The 15,464-nt window shown below is 36.4% G+C and overlaps 1 protein-coding gene across 8 annotated transcripts in view; it reads left to right on the top strand.

Annotated features, from left to right (window-relative positions):
* LOC124217630 (pleckstrin homology domain-containing family G member 5) overlaps positions 1-15,464 on the top strand; it is a 168,235-nt gene that overhangs the window by 15,414 nt on the left and 137,357 nt on the right. For all 8 annotated transcript variants that reach the window (XR_006882868.2, XR_006882870.2, XR_006882872.2 and 5 more), the window contains 2 exons: positions 9,921-10,014; positions 10,090-10,180. Coding sequence is in view for 1 of the 8 variants with exons in the window: in XM_046623514.2 (XP_046479470.1) it covers positions 9,921-10,014; positions 10,090-10,180 (185 nt within the window). In the remaining 7 variants the exon portion in view is untranslated. The remainder of the gene's footprint in view (positions 1-9,920; positions 10,015-10,089; positions 10,181-15,464) is intronic.

Below are 15,464 nucleotides of genomic sequence, written 5' to 3'. Positions count from 1 at the left end.
TAATTATTAATCATTCCCCGAGGAACATCTTTTCGCTTGAGGAATAAATCAACGTTTCACAGATTTTTTGTTATTCCAGCGAGAAGATTGCGTTTCAATGCGTTCCAAAATTATTGATCTCTGCTTTCTAATCGCTTGCAGCTTTTGAAACTGATGAAAAATGCCTATGGAAGCGGCAATACCTTTTTAAAAAAGACAATTTGGAAAAAATGAACATTGGGGGGATAGTTTGATAATTCGAAATTAGTTGAAGGATGTTTATACTTATTAGCTATGTAATACCGATCCTTATTTTTCAAAACTGCGTATTTAACTTGGTGAGTTCGGATAAATTCAGGGAAAATAAATGTGCCGTATTGTTGGAGTGAAATTGAAATCCACACTTCAGATTGAAATTATCTCACTCTATAGATCAAAAAGTTTCCAATTGTCGTTTAAGAATGCGTGAAATTGTCGTTCAGGAAATGAACAAATCGTTAACAAGGACTGAGATTTTAAAGAGAAATTTTTTCTCATTGAGCGGTTGGGTGCAAATTTCGAATAATCCGTTTATGCTGATAGTAATTTGTGTTTAATTTCTGTAATTTATCTCGCTTCGTATAACGAAAAACGTTTTATTACAGTATTTGTAAATAAATCATTCGGCTCGACTCGTCGAGGATTTTATTATCCACGAGGTGGACAAAAGTTAATCAACTTCTGACGTTTTATACGCGTTTGTAATTAGAAAATTTATTTGCTTGGGCGAAATTTCATTCCATCGACTTGACGATTCTTGGTAAATAAATGACTTTCTTATTACACGGTTAATTAATGGTATAATAGAAAACAGTCTTTTAATACATCCCTGATGACGGTATTTAATAAAATTCTTCACAATGCGTTATTCATGTTTTCATTTCAAAACGATTCTGAAACACTTCTGTCTCATCGCATACAATGAATTTCACGACTTCAAAAATGCATATCGCGGAACATGAACCGCGATAGTGTTTAAATAACCACTTCCTTGTGATATGTTATGACTTCTCCATCATACCAACCGTTCAATTCTATTTGTAGCTGACATAAAATGTCTGACGAATCACAGAATTCAACCTTTTCGTTGGAAAAGACACGCGTAATTTCCTGTATCGAATAGTTGATTAATTTTACGCACATGAAGATCCGTATTTATTGTTTTCTTTGCCGTATAGTGAATTGCATAAAATATAAGGCTAGGATTACCGAATCCAGCCAAAACCGATCATTTGTTCATCGTATTTTATTTTTGTTTCTTGTTTTCTGTTCTCTTATTCACTTCGACATCCCGTACATATTTCATCCAATCGGATAGCGATATTAGGATTTTTTTTTTCTCTCATTTTTACCATACGCCTGTTTAATTTGTGGCTAATTTTTCCTCCTTCAGTTTTAAAAATCCAAGAATCCGATGATAAATTAAATTGTTCTGACGGCTGATAATAATACGTCGACAATGTTTATTGAACGCGTCACAAACTTATGCAATAACAACGATGCCGAAAAATTGAAAACAATTGAGGCTGCCTCGTTAGGTCGATTAAACACTATGATAAGATGGTTTTTATTGTTTATTGCTAAAACGTACGTTTACATACATCAGCCACCACCTGTTCGCGCATAATGGCGTGTCATTGATGGAGGGAAGTAGAAACAAAAAACAAAAAATGTGTTTTTTTTTTTCACTCTTCCTTTTTATTCGCATCGCGTGGCGGTGGGGCTGGTCCTGTTATATTTATACCTGTACACACACACACACTGAAACAGATACACACACATGTATGTATATATAATGTTTCTTGTGCAAAGGATCCAATTACGAGAAATTTCGCCTCGCGGATAATTAAATATCGACCGAAGTTCGTCGTCGCCGCCTCGGTTCGTTCGGCTCCCAACGGGAATTTTCCCCTTCTCACCCTGTGAAAAACTACGCCGTTTGTCGGTGTTGGACGCACACATGCTCAACAGAAGCCTCGTGATTTCGCGGAAACAAAGTGCGGACTTTCCGACGCCTGGTTTGCGGATTTTTTTTTTTTTTTTTGTTTTTATGTTTTTTACGCCACTGTTATCGAGATGTTGAAAGAATTTTACCGCGTCTTTTTCGAAATTTCCGAAAACTTGTCAACGCTCTTGGTAGTTTCTTTTTTTTTCCCCATCTTATTAAAATTTGTTTTAAGATGAAACCATTTTTTCTCAAGTTTTTTGAAAATTTCGAATATCTATGATTTTTGAAAAATTGTTAAATATATTCACTCTGTAGGAAGCAAGTTGCGAAGTTATGTTACAGAGGTGATGTGCCAAATTTTTTCAATATTCTTAATCACACTTTCGTCAAATCTTCTGCTCAAAACCAGTTTCTGCCTTTTTATAATCGATTAACATGCTTGTTACAGAGTCGAAAATATTTCACTTTTTGACCTTTGAATATCGAAAATTTTCAAACTAGCCAAAACAAAGAAAAATAGAGAAAAACGTACTTAATACCGAAGCTGAACTTAAAATGTTCATCACGAGAAATCAAATTTTCCGGAAACAATTAACACTGAAAATATCGGTGATCCTGGAGAATCGACTATACATTATTTATCGTTATTATCGTGAAAAAAAATTTTTTAACCGAATTAAAAATCACGAGGTTGAAAGCTAGTCGGGTTGCTAGGGAATGCCCTATATACCGATCCTCTGGAAAGGAGTAACCGTTTTTTTTTTTCGTCACCGCGTCGCTTCTGCTACTTTCAAATCGTCCTATTACACACAACGCGGACCATGATTCACTATCGCAACCGGGAAAACACGCCGGTAGTATTATAATGTTATTTACATCCGGACGTTCTTTCAGTCTGCGTGTCTCGGTCAGTCTCGCGAGACGTTTAAGAATCCTCTCCTTAATTCTTTCTCAGCGTCGTTCGATGAGAGCCGGTGCAAAATTGCCACGTGGTGGAAAAAAATGTGTAATGCAACAATGATCAGTGAAAAATTACTTCGGTTTGAATCATGCCGAAGAATCGTCAGATCAAAAGATATCTTAGATTTTTTTTCTTTTCGTTTTTTTTTTTTATCAATTTTTAGATAAAACTTTACCGATAAGGAATCCGAAGAATATGCGTATATATATATATGTATATATGTGTGTGTGTGTATGGTCATTTTGCGGTTGTGATTAAATTTTGTGTATTTAACCAGTTTCGAAGTTTAGTATCTACTTGGAAATGAAAACCTTTGATGTAAAACGATGAGTGAGTGAGAAGCAAATAAAAATTACCCGTCTCATGAACGGTGAATAAAAATTCACACCATAAGAAATATTTGCAACAAGTTTTGCAATGGATTACATCTGGAAGCTGATCAGTATTCTACCGTTTTATTCCAAAGTAGGTATACACAATTACGTGATTAAATTGATCTGCGTATCTAGATCTATCGATCCTTCAATCTTCTGCGATTGAAGTATCGTGAGTGGTTTTCACTGTAGAAATAATCAGCTTAAGAATCTTTGGTACAAATGACAAGGTGAATAGTAATTGCAGTACTCGCTATAAGCAGCGAATTAGTGTTTTTCATTCGGATCTCCGTGCCTCGCCATTGGATGAACGGTTTTTTATTAACGTGAATCAATCCATCTCCATTTCCTGCACAATGTGCACGTATGGGCATATATAGTAATCGGTTGGTTTGAATAATTCATGAAACGATCTATAAGCGTGATTTTGCGGACAATGCTAGCGTAGAGATATCGAACGATGCAGTCTGCATGCTGTGATTGGAGTGAAGTTTGCTCTTATGAATTCTGCTAGGCAAAAATTGTACCTCCTTTAAGGGTGTTCGCAGAGTCTTGGACCTTCAAGTTTTATAAATAAATTTCGCAAATTATGTACATATATGAATTTTTCTCGTTTTTCCAAACTTTCAAAAAATCATAGGTTTTATAATTGAGCTGAAAATCCGTAAAAAAGATATGAAATGTACGTGGGTCTTGACTGTAGATTAGAATTACAATCAGCTGCGAGTGTATTCACAGTATTTAAGTCAATTTTTATATTTTTTCCTGATGATGGTACGAGCTGGATTGGATAAACTATACTACATTTACCAAAGTTTGAAACGACTTCGTTACTCGAAAAGGAAAGAAATGTGACGTACGATTTAGTTACTCGGTCGGTACATCGCTTAGTGATAAAACAGGAATACTAGGATTCTACTGGAATTCATACTAATGATTATGTTACCGAACTTTCACAATAGTAAAGTTTCAAGTCACTGTGTATATCATAGTTCTTATGGTAAAGTGGCTATTTGAAAAAAACTTAATTCAATCACATAGTGTAAATTGATTGCGATCGGTGAATGTGCGTCCCCATTGATCCATAAAACATATTTTTCAATTGGTATAATTAAAATCGTACCTATGCTTAGGAGTTTTTTTTTTTTTTTTTTTTTAAAGAAAATGAAAACACTTGGAGGAATTTGAGTTTGAGGCCTTTATTGTTTATAGTTTCAAGAACATTTTAGAATTTTTCTATTCAAATCAATGACAAAATGGCGGCATGGCGCATATAAGTAGCCAACGACTCCGAACTCGACGGCTTTTGCGGTGGCGCTTCTCCTGACATCACTGTCCAATTTGTAACTGATGGAAAAATTTTTTTTTCATATACATACGATCATGAACAAAAAATTTCGAATTTCGACCAAAAAATTGCTCAAAAAAATATACATAAAAAAATATTGGGATCGAAATACGAAAATCTAGCCACGAGCCCGAAACGATAAACAAGTTTCAAAGATTGTGTCAAAATTTTAAGTCGGTCGGATAGAAATGAATCGAGGAATCTGCCCCACCGGATTGAAAATGTGGTCGTTCGCTACTTATATGCGTCAAGTCGCCATTTTGTTATTGATTTGAATGGAAAAATTCTAAAATGTTGTGGAAACTATAAATAATATAAATAATGAAGCCCTCAAACTCAAGTTGCTCCAAGTGTTTTCGTACTCTTTGAATAAAATAAAAAAGAAAAAGAAAAAAAAAAACTCCTAAAAATAGATATGATTTTAGACCTACCAAACTGTAAACCACCTCCCTCTCTCTTTAAATCGTCTTCTACCGGCGAAACGCTACGATTTAATCCGTAAGAGGGTGGTGCGGTAGTATTTAGCCCCAAGTACTTGCAGACCGTGGGCGAACCAGGCACCATTAGCCCTACATTAGGGTTATTAGGGGGTACGAGTCCCGATTCTCTGACATACAAATGGTGGGCGGACGGGGCTTTTTAAGAGAGAGAACGCGTAATTCCGAGTGGCTGTGGAGAGTCGCCGAGTATATAGCAGGCGCCACTGACTCTTGCGAATTCTTATACTTGCTCGGGGCTGCTGTTTCTCGGGTTGAAGAATTCCCTCCTGTACTTTCGTCACTTGCATTAATTTTCTCTTTGTCAGACGTTCGCCGGATCTCGCGGAGAACTTAATCCACCGCCGAGACTCTACGTGGCTCTTTCACCTCGTTGCAACCTTTTTATAATCGTTTTGTTCACCATTTCTTACGCCTCTGAATTCAAGGGACTAATTATCAACTGGCCTTGACGAGGCTCGAGATAAATCTTCACGATTTCAAGTATACCTATGTTATATAGTAGGTTGTTTGCAAGGTAGATCCGCCTGCATTTATGCAATTCAGGATACATTTTGTCGATCTCCGCCTGAATTCCGACAACTCGGAACACATTTTGCCGATCGACATTTGTCTCTTAATTTCTGCAATCGTCGATCGTGAAACAAGTTTCGATCGGTGAGGAGGAGCCTGAGTTGCATAAATGCAGGCGCATACCGATATGCATGTTAAATTGTCGACACAACATATCGACGAAATAACACGGCATGGCGTATAACCTGACAAGTTACTAATACGCTTAACTTTTATTCAATTGTACACTTACCGCCGACGAGTAGGTAGTTGAAAAGAAGTTGTAAAAAGCCTCGGTTCTTTCTTATCGCGTGTGCGTTACACAAATTGACCCCTTGAAAGTTTAAAACGTGCTGCAGTATCGAAGAAATTGCAGACTCGCTAAATTTAATCAGGCTTGTTTATACTCGGAATTATGATCAACGAGTTTGGCAACTTTCTACGGAGACACAAAGAACCGATAAGCCAATTGTACGAGTTTGGCGAAGCGCAACGTGAACACTAAAACCCTCTCTCTCAAGACTATCAGGCACAGGAAAACACTTTACGTTGTTTCTTTGCACGACACTCGAGCTTTTCTTTGTCGTTCTTTTCTCATCTCATTATGTTCACAGCCGTTGATGAAATTTGGATGTGGCTTTACACCTATCGAGGAAATCTGAAACTCAGAAACACATAAATTGTGTTTTCTATAGAGTCGCGCAGTAAAAATATCGATTTCAAATGACGATTCTCTGTAAGATTATGAATATCTACGAAAAATTTGTATGAAATTATATTCCTTAAACATGGTTAGACGTCACATTTCTCTTACAAAGTAAAGTTACTGAAGACAAGTTCAAAACCTAGCAGATATATAACGAAAACCACAATATTCTACGAGAAATTCTATTAAAAAACTAGGTAATAGTACGTTTTGAATTTCCCATAAAAATAGTAAATGTATGGAGTTTCGTAACCCGAGAAGATATATGAGTGAGAAGTTAATCGGGGAAGGTCAATTTTTGACGAGAAAAAAAAAAGTGGTAAATATTTTTATGAAAAATTTAGAGAAAGACGGGGTTGAAGTTTCCAAGGTCAAGGTGACGATGCATTTTTCAGAAAAAAGTTTATTTCAAAGTAAAACTATAACGATAGCGAAACATACTGACGATTTAGAAAATCAACACCTTCAAAGTCATTCTAAAATAACAAAACAGTCATATTTGCTTCACTGTTCCATCACGGTAACGTTACTAAATTTTAAAGCTCGTACAGAGAAAGGGGTGAGTCGAATTGAAACGCATTGGTTTCACTCGAACGGTATATCTGTAGGATTCCTTGAAGGTTAACGACGCTAACGATCTTGCGCCGGTCGATAGGCAATCTCAGTTACACATGACATAATTATAGCGTGTGACTTCGGTTGCCTATCTGCCGGCGCAAGATAGTTAGCGTTTAGAACCTTCGTCGAAAACTCCCGATAAAATGAACCGATGACGAATAACAAGGACGATGAGGCTCGGGATCGGGGCGATATTAATTAGCGCGTGACTACCGATCAAATAATCATCATCCCCCAGAGCTTCTCCGTAAAATCCCCGCCTCCGCTCCTCCGGCCCACTTTTCCCCTCGCCATTCGAGCCGATACTGCATGAAATATAGACAGCAGGTACTTCGAGATATACCCACGGTGCTGGCTGGTACGTGCCGAGACGCAAACATCCATTCGGCGAAGGTATGTACCAGCCTACACTAAAGCTAATCGATCGATCGCCTTGGCGTGGCAGTTATGTAGGCGTCTAGGCTGCAAGGCTTCGGGATAATATCGTTTGCTCGTCATCCGCGGCGAACGTCACACGCAACGATTTCGCACCGTTGCTGATCTCATCGATGCATGCGATCTCCGCGAAGCTTATTTTGACTAATTCAGGGGGTTGCTGGTGGGGTGAGACTCGATATTTTTCCTGTAGTTAACGTATAACTAGATATTTATCGAATTATTATAGTCAAAAGTTGCGATAATTTTGACCGAAGAAAGAGAAAAAATGCAACATGGGAAGCACTCTGCGATTCGTCATCTGGTGGAAAAAAATCAAACTAATGTAACCAGGCTGAGAGCTGATCTTTGATCGTGTTTTTTCCGTGCGGATGGTAGATTAACAGGTAGATTGTTGTTTATGTTTAATTAATTCATGTGACATGAGTAATTTTAAACACCAAGAATTCGATTTTCCTTCATTAAAATTAAAAACTTAGGTTATGTGGTGATAAAATGGCGCCGATAACCAAGTACTGACGTCATGGGGACATTTTCCGATAGAGACCGAGCGCAAGTGTCAGTAGCGTCACGATTGGCCAAATTTGTTTCGTTTCTTCAATTTGTTTAGAAAACTTGTTTCAAAAATCATATTCAAGAAATTGTGTGAAATGCTTTCCCGATCTACATGGCACGAAAATATTCAGTTCAGTATTTATTTATTATACATTGTGAGAAACGTTCTATTCGTCAAATATTAGCTTGTCTTGTTTTGAAAGTAACATCCATCTGCTCTTAAAATTTTTTATATCCATGTGTCTTAAGTGTTGTCACGACAATTGGTAACTCATTTTTCCAACAAGCCTTCCCTGCGATTTTTATGCCATTTTTTAGCACCAAGTAATTGAAATGAAGCCTGGGTTCGTCAACTCGCCAACTTATTCAAGAAAATTCTTTTCCTTGACCTTTTTTTTACCTCTCTTTGCATGTTGTTTTTTTTCGAAAGGAATGACGCTCTGTATACCGTCTTTTGATCGGTAAAAGTCGGATAATTGGGTCGGGACCCATGATCTATGAGTGATGCGACTCAAAGAGAGAATCGGATCCAGAGCAGGCAGCCCTTTGAAATTTTTTCTTTGAGTATAGAGAATTTCCAGAAAACTCAATTTGAGTTTGGGAACTCCTGAGAATAGAGGGCTTCGAGGCTTCAACTTACATATGTATATAAATGAAAGCAAATAGGAAATTCCGTTCCAGTGTACATTTCAGAGAAACAGAGACAAAGAGAATCTCTTTAACGTACTTGTGTAATTCTTCGTGTTTGTACGGAACTAGGTTTGCGATCCTGAAATTTTTTTTTAGTCTGTAAACTGACCGTTGAAAACGGGACTGATTCTGTATTGAATAAGCTTTTCAGACCAAATAAGAAAGGAGGAAAGATTTTCTTTCAGTTTGGGCATCTTGCGTATAAGCTTTAGGGTTTTATTCCGTCTTCTTTATCGTCTGAGTACGTCACGTGGAAAAAAGCAACGTTATTGAGAAGTACATTAGACGATTTGAGGAACGTCTAATATTATTGAAAATATTTCTTTAAACCGAGATTTCCAGTGACTTGATCCCTTCGGACTCGCACAACCAGATTTATACGTTTGTAGACTTATTGAACCGCATTGATACCAATATTCATACTGAAAAAGTTCACCTCATTTTGCATGTATGATACATCCGTTATTTATAATACCTAAGTTTAACGAAAGTAGATCTTCGGTTATATCCTGCGAATTGAAACCCCAAGTTCAATATTCTTTCGTTTCGGTATTAAATCCATGACTCTGTCTAAAGTTTTGCGCATTTAATGGCATAGCTGTCAGTTTTTGAGTGTTCGACTTTTGATGATTTCGCGATGATTCCACCTTTGTGATATCTTTCTTCCATTCGGACATCGTGATTACTTCATACTGTACACGCGATCATGTATTTGAAAATAGCAGATATAAACAAATGGTCGAAATTCTTTGTACATCTTCATGAAAAAACAATTTTCTGCTAATCGAATACCAATTTATACATAAACTTTATATGAACGATAAAAATTTTACTGAATTTTGTTAACATTTTTCTTCTTGTTTTTGTGTGTCAGCCATTGTGAATTTTTGAATTTTGAGTTCAGATTCGTAATCAGCGACCCCGAATGCCAATTTGTGTAAAATTTCAAGTAAATCGTAGGTAAGGAAAAATGTAAGCACGAAATGGGGTTAACCTAGATTATCACCGACCATCTCTCACCTGTAAAATAAATTTGCACATTTAGACGAATCTTTTTTTATCGATGGTACCCTATGTACGGAGGTTGAAATTGGGTCGATTTACGACGTCGTCATGATGCGAGCTTGTAGCTGAGTAAATATTATCATCGAGACACGCCATCGGAAGGCGTCGTTACCTCGTCTTATCACCGACCTCCATTTCGTATTCTCGTTGCAGGCGACTTTCGGCCCCAGAAAAAGGACATCGACCCGCAAGGAACAGACCCTTCCACCCTTCGGACGTCATAGCGACTACTATGACTCGAGAATAGGTGAGGAAACCTGGGCTCAAAATGACCGACCTGACATTCATATCGAATTGTTTATCCCCTTTCATTGTTTTTCAGACCTCACTCGGCCCCCTTTCGAGGCCTCAAGTCTGCCGGCTCTTACAGCCCCCGAAAACCTCGAGGAGGATGAATCGTCGACAACGAATGTGTGAGTAAAATTCATTACTATACGGGTTGATATTGGCCGTTTTTTGGCATCGTCGATCTCGATACTTTTCTCTTTTTTTTTTTTTTTTTTTTTTGCGGAATCAAGTCTTTTTGATGGCATTAAAAATATAACATATATCACATTAAATAGTTTATGAAAACAAATAACATTCTTATGTTAAATTTCTTTTTGCCCAATTTGCCCGAGATTGAACTTCCGTGATATATGGGTTAAAAAAAAACTATAATTTCCGAAACGAGTGAGTTCAAAAATCGGAAAAAATTCACAGAGAGTACCTTTAAGTAGTACTCCTGTATAACCAATTATGGAACAGATCCGAGAGGGTTAAAAAAAAGTGGCTGAATTGGTGGAGAACGCCTTATAGAAGGGTCTGCTTCTGATTTTGATAAAATAGTACGGGAATTGTGATGATAAAAATGGCTAGAAATATTCGTTTATAACTGTCCGACTTTTGGTTAAGGGAGTGAAACAACCCTTTGATAACTTTTGGCGGCAGCCATTTTGTGTTTTGATAAATTGTAAACCCATTTTTGTCGAATTTCGTTTCAAAGCGCTTTACTTCGATTTTTTCCGAAATCTGTCGTTGAAATTATAATTCCCAAAACGTGGAACGTCAATATGGATTAAAAACCGAAAAATTTATTTCCACATGATTTTCGGATCAGTGGTTCTAATTTTAAAATTTACAATATTGGATCTTCACCGTTTCAAAATTGATATTTCGGATCTAGAGAAATGAATGACTTGCTTTTAGTATGACGTGAACTTATCAATACTTTGAACATGAGGCACTCTGCATTGGAGTGATTTTTGGAAATGGGATTTGTCTGAATGCAATTTGAAACCGAATTCGGTCAAACAATGATCGAATTCTGTTTTGAATCGTGTAACTTTTTGACGAAAATTGCTATATAGTTAGAAATACCAAAAGCTGACCTTGATTTTGCAAAATTCAAACCACGGATCTAAAATATCAAGAGAGTTTTAGAAAGTGCAGGATTTTGTTAGATAAAAATCGAACTTTACGAATTCTGAATTTTTGGTTGCCCAACTTGGATCGTTCAGTTTAAAAATCGATATTTCGTACTAAGTTTTAGCAGAGTCGACTCTTAAGGTTTACAAACATTCATTTTCGGAAAAATTGTGGTGGTTTTCGTTTTCTCTAAGCGATATCTGATCTGCCATTTTGAATTTATCTAGAATATCCTAAAGTTATGCAAAAAAGAACGGCATGAAACATCTTTGATAGATAAATATCGAAGGAAAGAGAGAAAAAAAAAGTTAGGTTCTAATATCAACTCTGTGGAATTACCCCGTCTGTCTAATAAAAATCCAAATCTACATAAAAGTATATAAATCAGATTGAATTGAAGATTGTACAAAGAATGAAAAAATCCTCATAATTTGATTTTAGACGTGCGTCGTAGCGATTGATAATAAAATTTACTCACAATCAGATAAAAACGTGCCTTTGTTATACGGCAGCTGGGTTTTGCCTCAGTTTTCTTTTTCTTTTTCTTTTTTTTTTTTTTTTTTTATTTCACTTTTTTCTCGCAGCGTTATCCCGTCTTATGCCAACCATTACGATTGTTAAAACGTTCCATTGAACGCGTACATATCGCTAAAAGCACGCGATTATCACCTCAGAGAAGCCGAAACGTTTTTTTTTTTTTTTTTCTGTTTTCATTTTTCTCAATGCGTCGCCTTTCCTTTATCATTTTTTCCTCGTATTAACGTTATTGTTATTATTATTATTATTATTACGCCTCGTTTTTTCTCCACATAAATGGGACAAAATCTTCCTCCTCCTTGACTTGGTAATTCTTTTCTTATCTTATAATTAAATTTATTCACCCTCCGCCAGGATTATATATCCTTCCTCCTTGCCCCCCCCCACTTGCTGCTATGTCCTAGCTTCGAGATTTCTCACTTCAATATCGCAGTCTCATTCCGGTATAAATATATCATATCCACGACTTCGATTTGCAGTTGATTTTAATTGCACCGCGGCGGAAAAAAAAAAAAAAAATGGATAAAAAAAAAAAACAGAGTTTGCGGAAAAAGAAAGAACCGCAAGGGGATGAGAAAAGAAAAATTAATTCCGCCTCGATTCTTAATTGCAATTCTTTCTTGCGCGATATCAGATCGGTTAATTAATTGATCCCCAAAATGTACCGCATCAGCTACAGATAATTAAATACAAAATTTCCAACCCTGGGTTACAAAAAAATTCCCACAAATAAACGACGAATCGTTAATAAATTTTTCTGTTCCGAAGAAAAGAGAAAGAAGAGAAAAGAAAAGAAAATCCTCTTCTCGTGAATTATTGCTCAACTTTTTTACCGGCTTCTCGCGGAATTCTCGACACTTCTCTCCCTCCTTCAGCTTGACCCTTGGAACCCGACCCGCGGAATGGGCGAATCCATTGTCGTTCGTTTCGATTTTGACCATCAATAAGATTATGTCCCTTGAGCCTGGAGTTCGGAGGTAACGTGGATAACGCCGCAAGTAGTAGAACCAAGTCGTTGGTCAGACGGCCGCCGTTTTGCCCGCAGCAAATCGATCTACAGCTAGACGGTTCGTGTTTACATACAGTAGAACCTCGATTTTCTCAAACTCGTCTGCGGGCTGATTATACATATATATATATATATATATATTTTTTTTATTCGAAACTATGTAAATCGAATCGGATAATTGAGAAGAATTAAAAAAGGCTGTAGGTGTCATTTAGGGAGAAAAAACAAAAAAGAAACAGTTCACCAAAGAATTCATGTGATAAATATAATTTTTCAAATTTACCAGTTGTTCAAATTTACATATTCTCAACAAAAATTCTCTCGTAGATTAATGATTTGCACACCCGCATCTCATTTATTAGACGGCATTGCTGTCTTACGGGCTTCTCATCGGAAGCAAAGGATTGAAAGGGGTAAACATAAACATCTACACACTACAGTCTCCTTACATCGTGAATGCAGAGAAGAAATTCTTACTCGATAAATATAACTATATGCAGTAAAGAGAAAGAATTTTTATTGCCGACTTAACTGTAATGTTAAATTTTTTTACCTCAAATGCGTTTTAGGGAAATTTATGCCAATTTCGTCGCGCTTTTCGAGGTCAAAAAAGCAAATCCAAATCAGCGGGAAATATGAATCCAATTGAAGAGTCCCAATTTTCAAATAAATATTGCGCTCCTGAGTTGAGTCGGAAATAAAGTCTTATATGTATCACAGGAATAAAAGTCGCCTTTATTCCCTTGTTGCATAATGTGATATTATTCCCGACTCGATTATAATGTTACTTTTTTGACCTGTAGAGCGGGAGAAAAGTTGGATATTATTCCCTCTTAACTTTTTTCCCTCATTTTGCGGGAATAAAGTAACACTTTTTTCCGCGTTTGCGGGAAATATGAAAACATTTTTTAATTCTACTTTTTAATTATTCGGGATCGAATTTCGTTTCTCTGTAAATCGAACCATGGACCGTTTTAATCGACTACGATTCGAGGTCCTACTGTTATACGCATCTTCTGCTCATGTGGTATAAAGTTGACTCCGTCTTGATCGCAATATTTCCCATTCCTCTTCCACCTTCGAGTTGAATGGCGAGGTGAACGAATCGAATCAGAGGCTCGGGATAATATCGTACCTACTATTTTGCTGAATCGCTTTATGTAGCCGACGATTTTTCTCAGCAATTGGTCGACCTTTTTTCAACCCTGGAAGTGTTCGGATTGACGGTTTTGTGTTCAGTTATGCGATGATGATTATTACTGCAGCCTGAAATTTTTCCCGATATTGTTTAGACTGAAAAAATCAGTTGTTCGATCTCAGATACTAATTATTCCATGTATACCTAGGCAGATATTTTATCGATTTGAAAATATATTTAATAGTTTTAATGAAAATAATTGTATCTCAAGTAAAATTTTCTTCACAAAAATTCTCTTGTATGGAAAATTTTTTTTATTTATTCAGTTTCTTTTTTTTTTTTTTTCTTTTCACCTTAAGAGTATAGGTACACGTGACTCTTTAACTGCGGGCAAAATCATTTATCGATTTCCAACCGCCTCGCGCTTATTTAACGATAAAACACTAATTAATACGGAATACAGATAATAAATGTAGGTGCAAAAGAAAAGACTCCAAAAAAAAGGAAAAAGATACAACGAAACTTCAGCTTTGAAATTACATTATCCTCAATCATTTTCAGCTGTATATATACGTAACGTGTAACAGATTTTGCGTTTAATTAATTATCATGGGTAATAAACACCGATCTTGAAATTTTGTACTCTACCGTAATGTAATGTTTGCGCGTACGTAAATAATTGACAAACAAAAGCAATCCTTGAAAAATATTCACGAGTTATATTCTTACCTCATCTCGTGCTTATTATTTCATCCTCCCAGTACCACCAAATTTTCTGCACCCTTGCCGTTGTTGTTCTGCATGAACCCTTCTCTCATTCTTTTCTCTCTGTATAAATTTCTATTCTCTTCTCCCCCTCGCAGGTTCAACTTTTAAATTGAAGAAACGACCCGCGCTTCAACCCCCGAAACTTGCAAGAGAGTTCTCGCTTATCTTAAGCGTATATATATACGGAATCTTTTGCAATTGCGAGAAGAAAATACTCACCAAATTTCAATTATCTAAAAAATTATCACTCGGTATTCTGTCTTTCGAAAAGTGATTATATTCATTCCTGCACAGAACTACGCAGAGCCCGTAATAATCCGTAAAGCATTGAAATCGAATTGTAGCGAATTATTCTCTCAATCAATCATCGCGTTCAGCCTCCAGCTTGTAATTCGAAACATCAAAGGAAAATCCTTATCTCAATTATCTTCTACCCATCGACCAAAAAAAAAAAAAAAAAAACCCATCTTCTCCAATATTTTTTTTCTGTGATTTTCACGAGCTATGTGCATATATATTATTAACCTGTATTATCGTACTGAAAATGAGATTGAAAGAAGTATTTTCGTGATTTTTGATTCGCACGTCCACGACAAACAAGTCAACGAAAAGTCAAGTTGAATATAATTTTGTATTGTAAAAATTATTACGAAAAATTCGAAGAGAGACTCCTTTCTTTTTTTTTTTTCTTCTTTTTTACCATACATTTGCCGCTCCTACCGTGTAATTTGTATAATTTCCGCTTTATCCCCGCTCCCAATTTTCTCCTCGTTTCTAATTCACTTCCGTCGAGGTGCAAACGTGCCTTTTAATCTCCGAATCGAAGTATCTACAAGAG

This window comes from Neodiprion pinetum, chromosome 4 (assembly GCF_021155775.2).
Source record: "Neodiprion pinetum isolate iyNeoPine1 chromosome 4, iyNeoPine1.2, whole genome shotgun sequence".
Classification (NCBI taxonomy): domain Eukaryota; kingdom Metazoa; phylum Arthropoda; class Insecta; order Hymenoptera; family Diprionidae; genus Neodiprion; species Neodiprion pinetum.
Note: the sequence above shows the minus strand (reverse complement) of the source record. Positions and strands in the feature narration are given on the sequence as shown.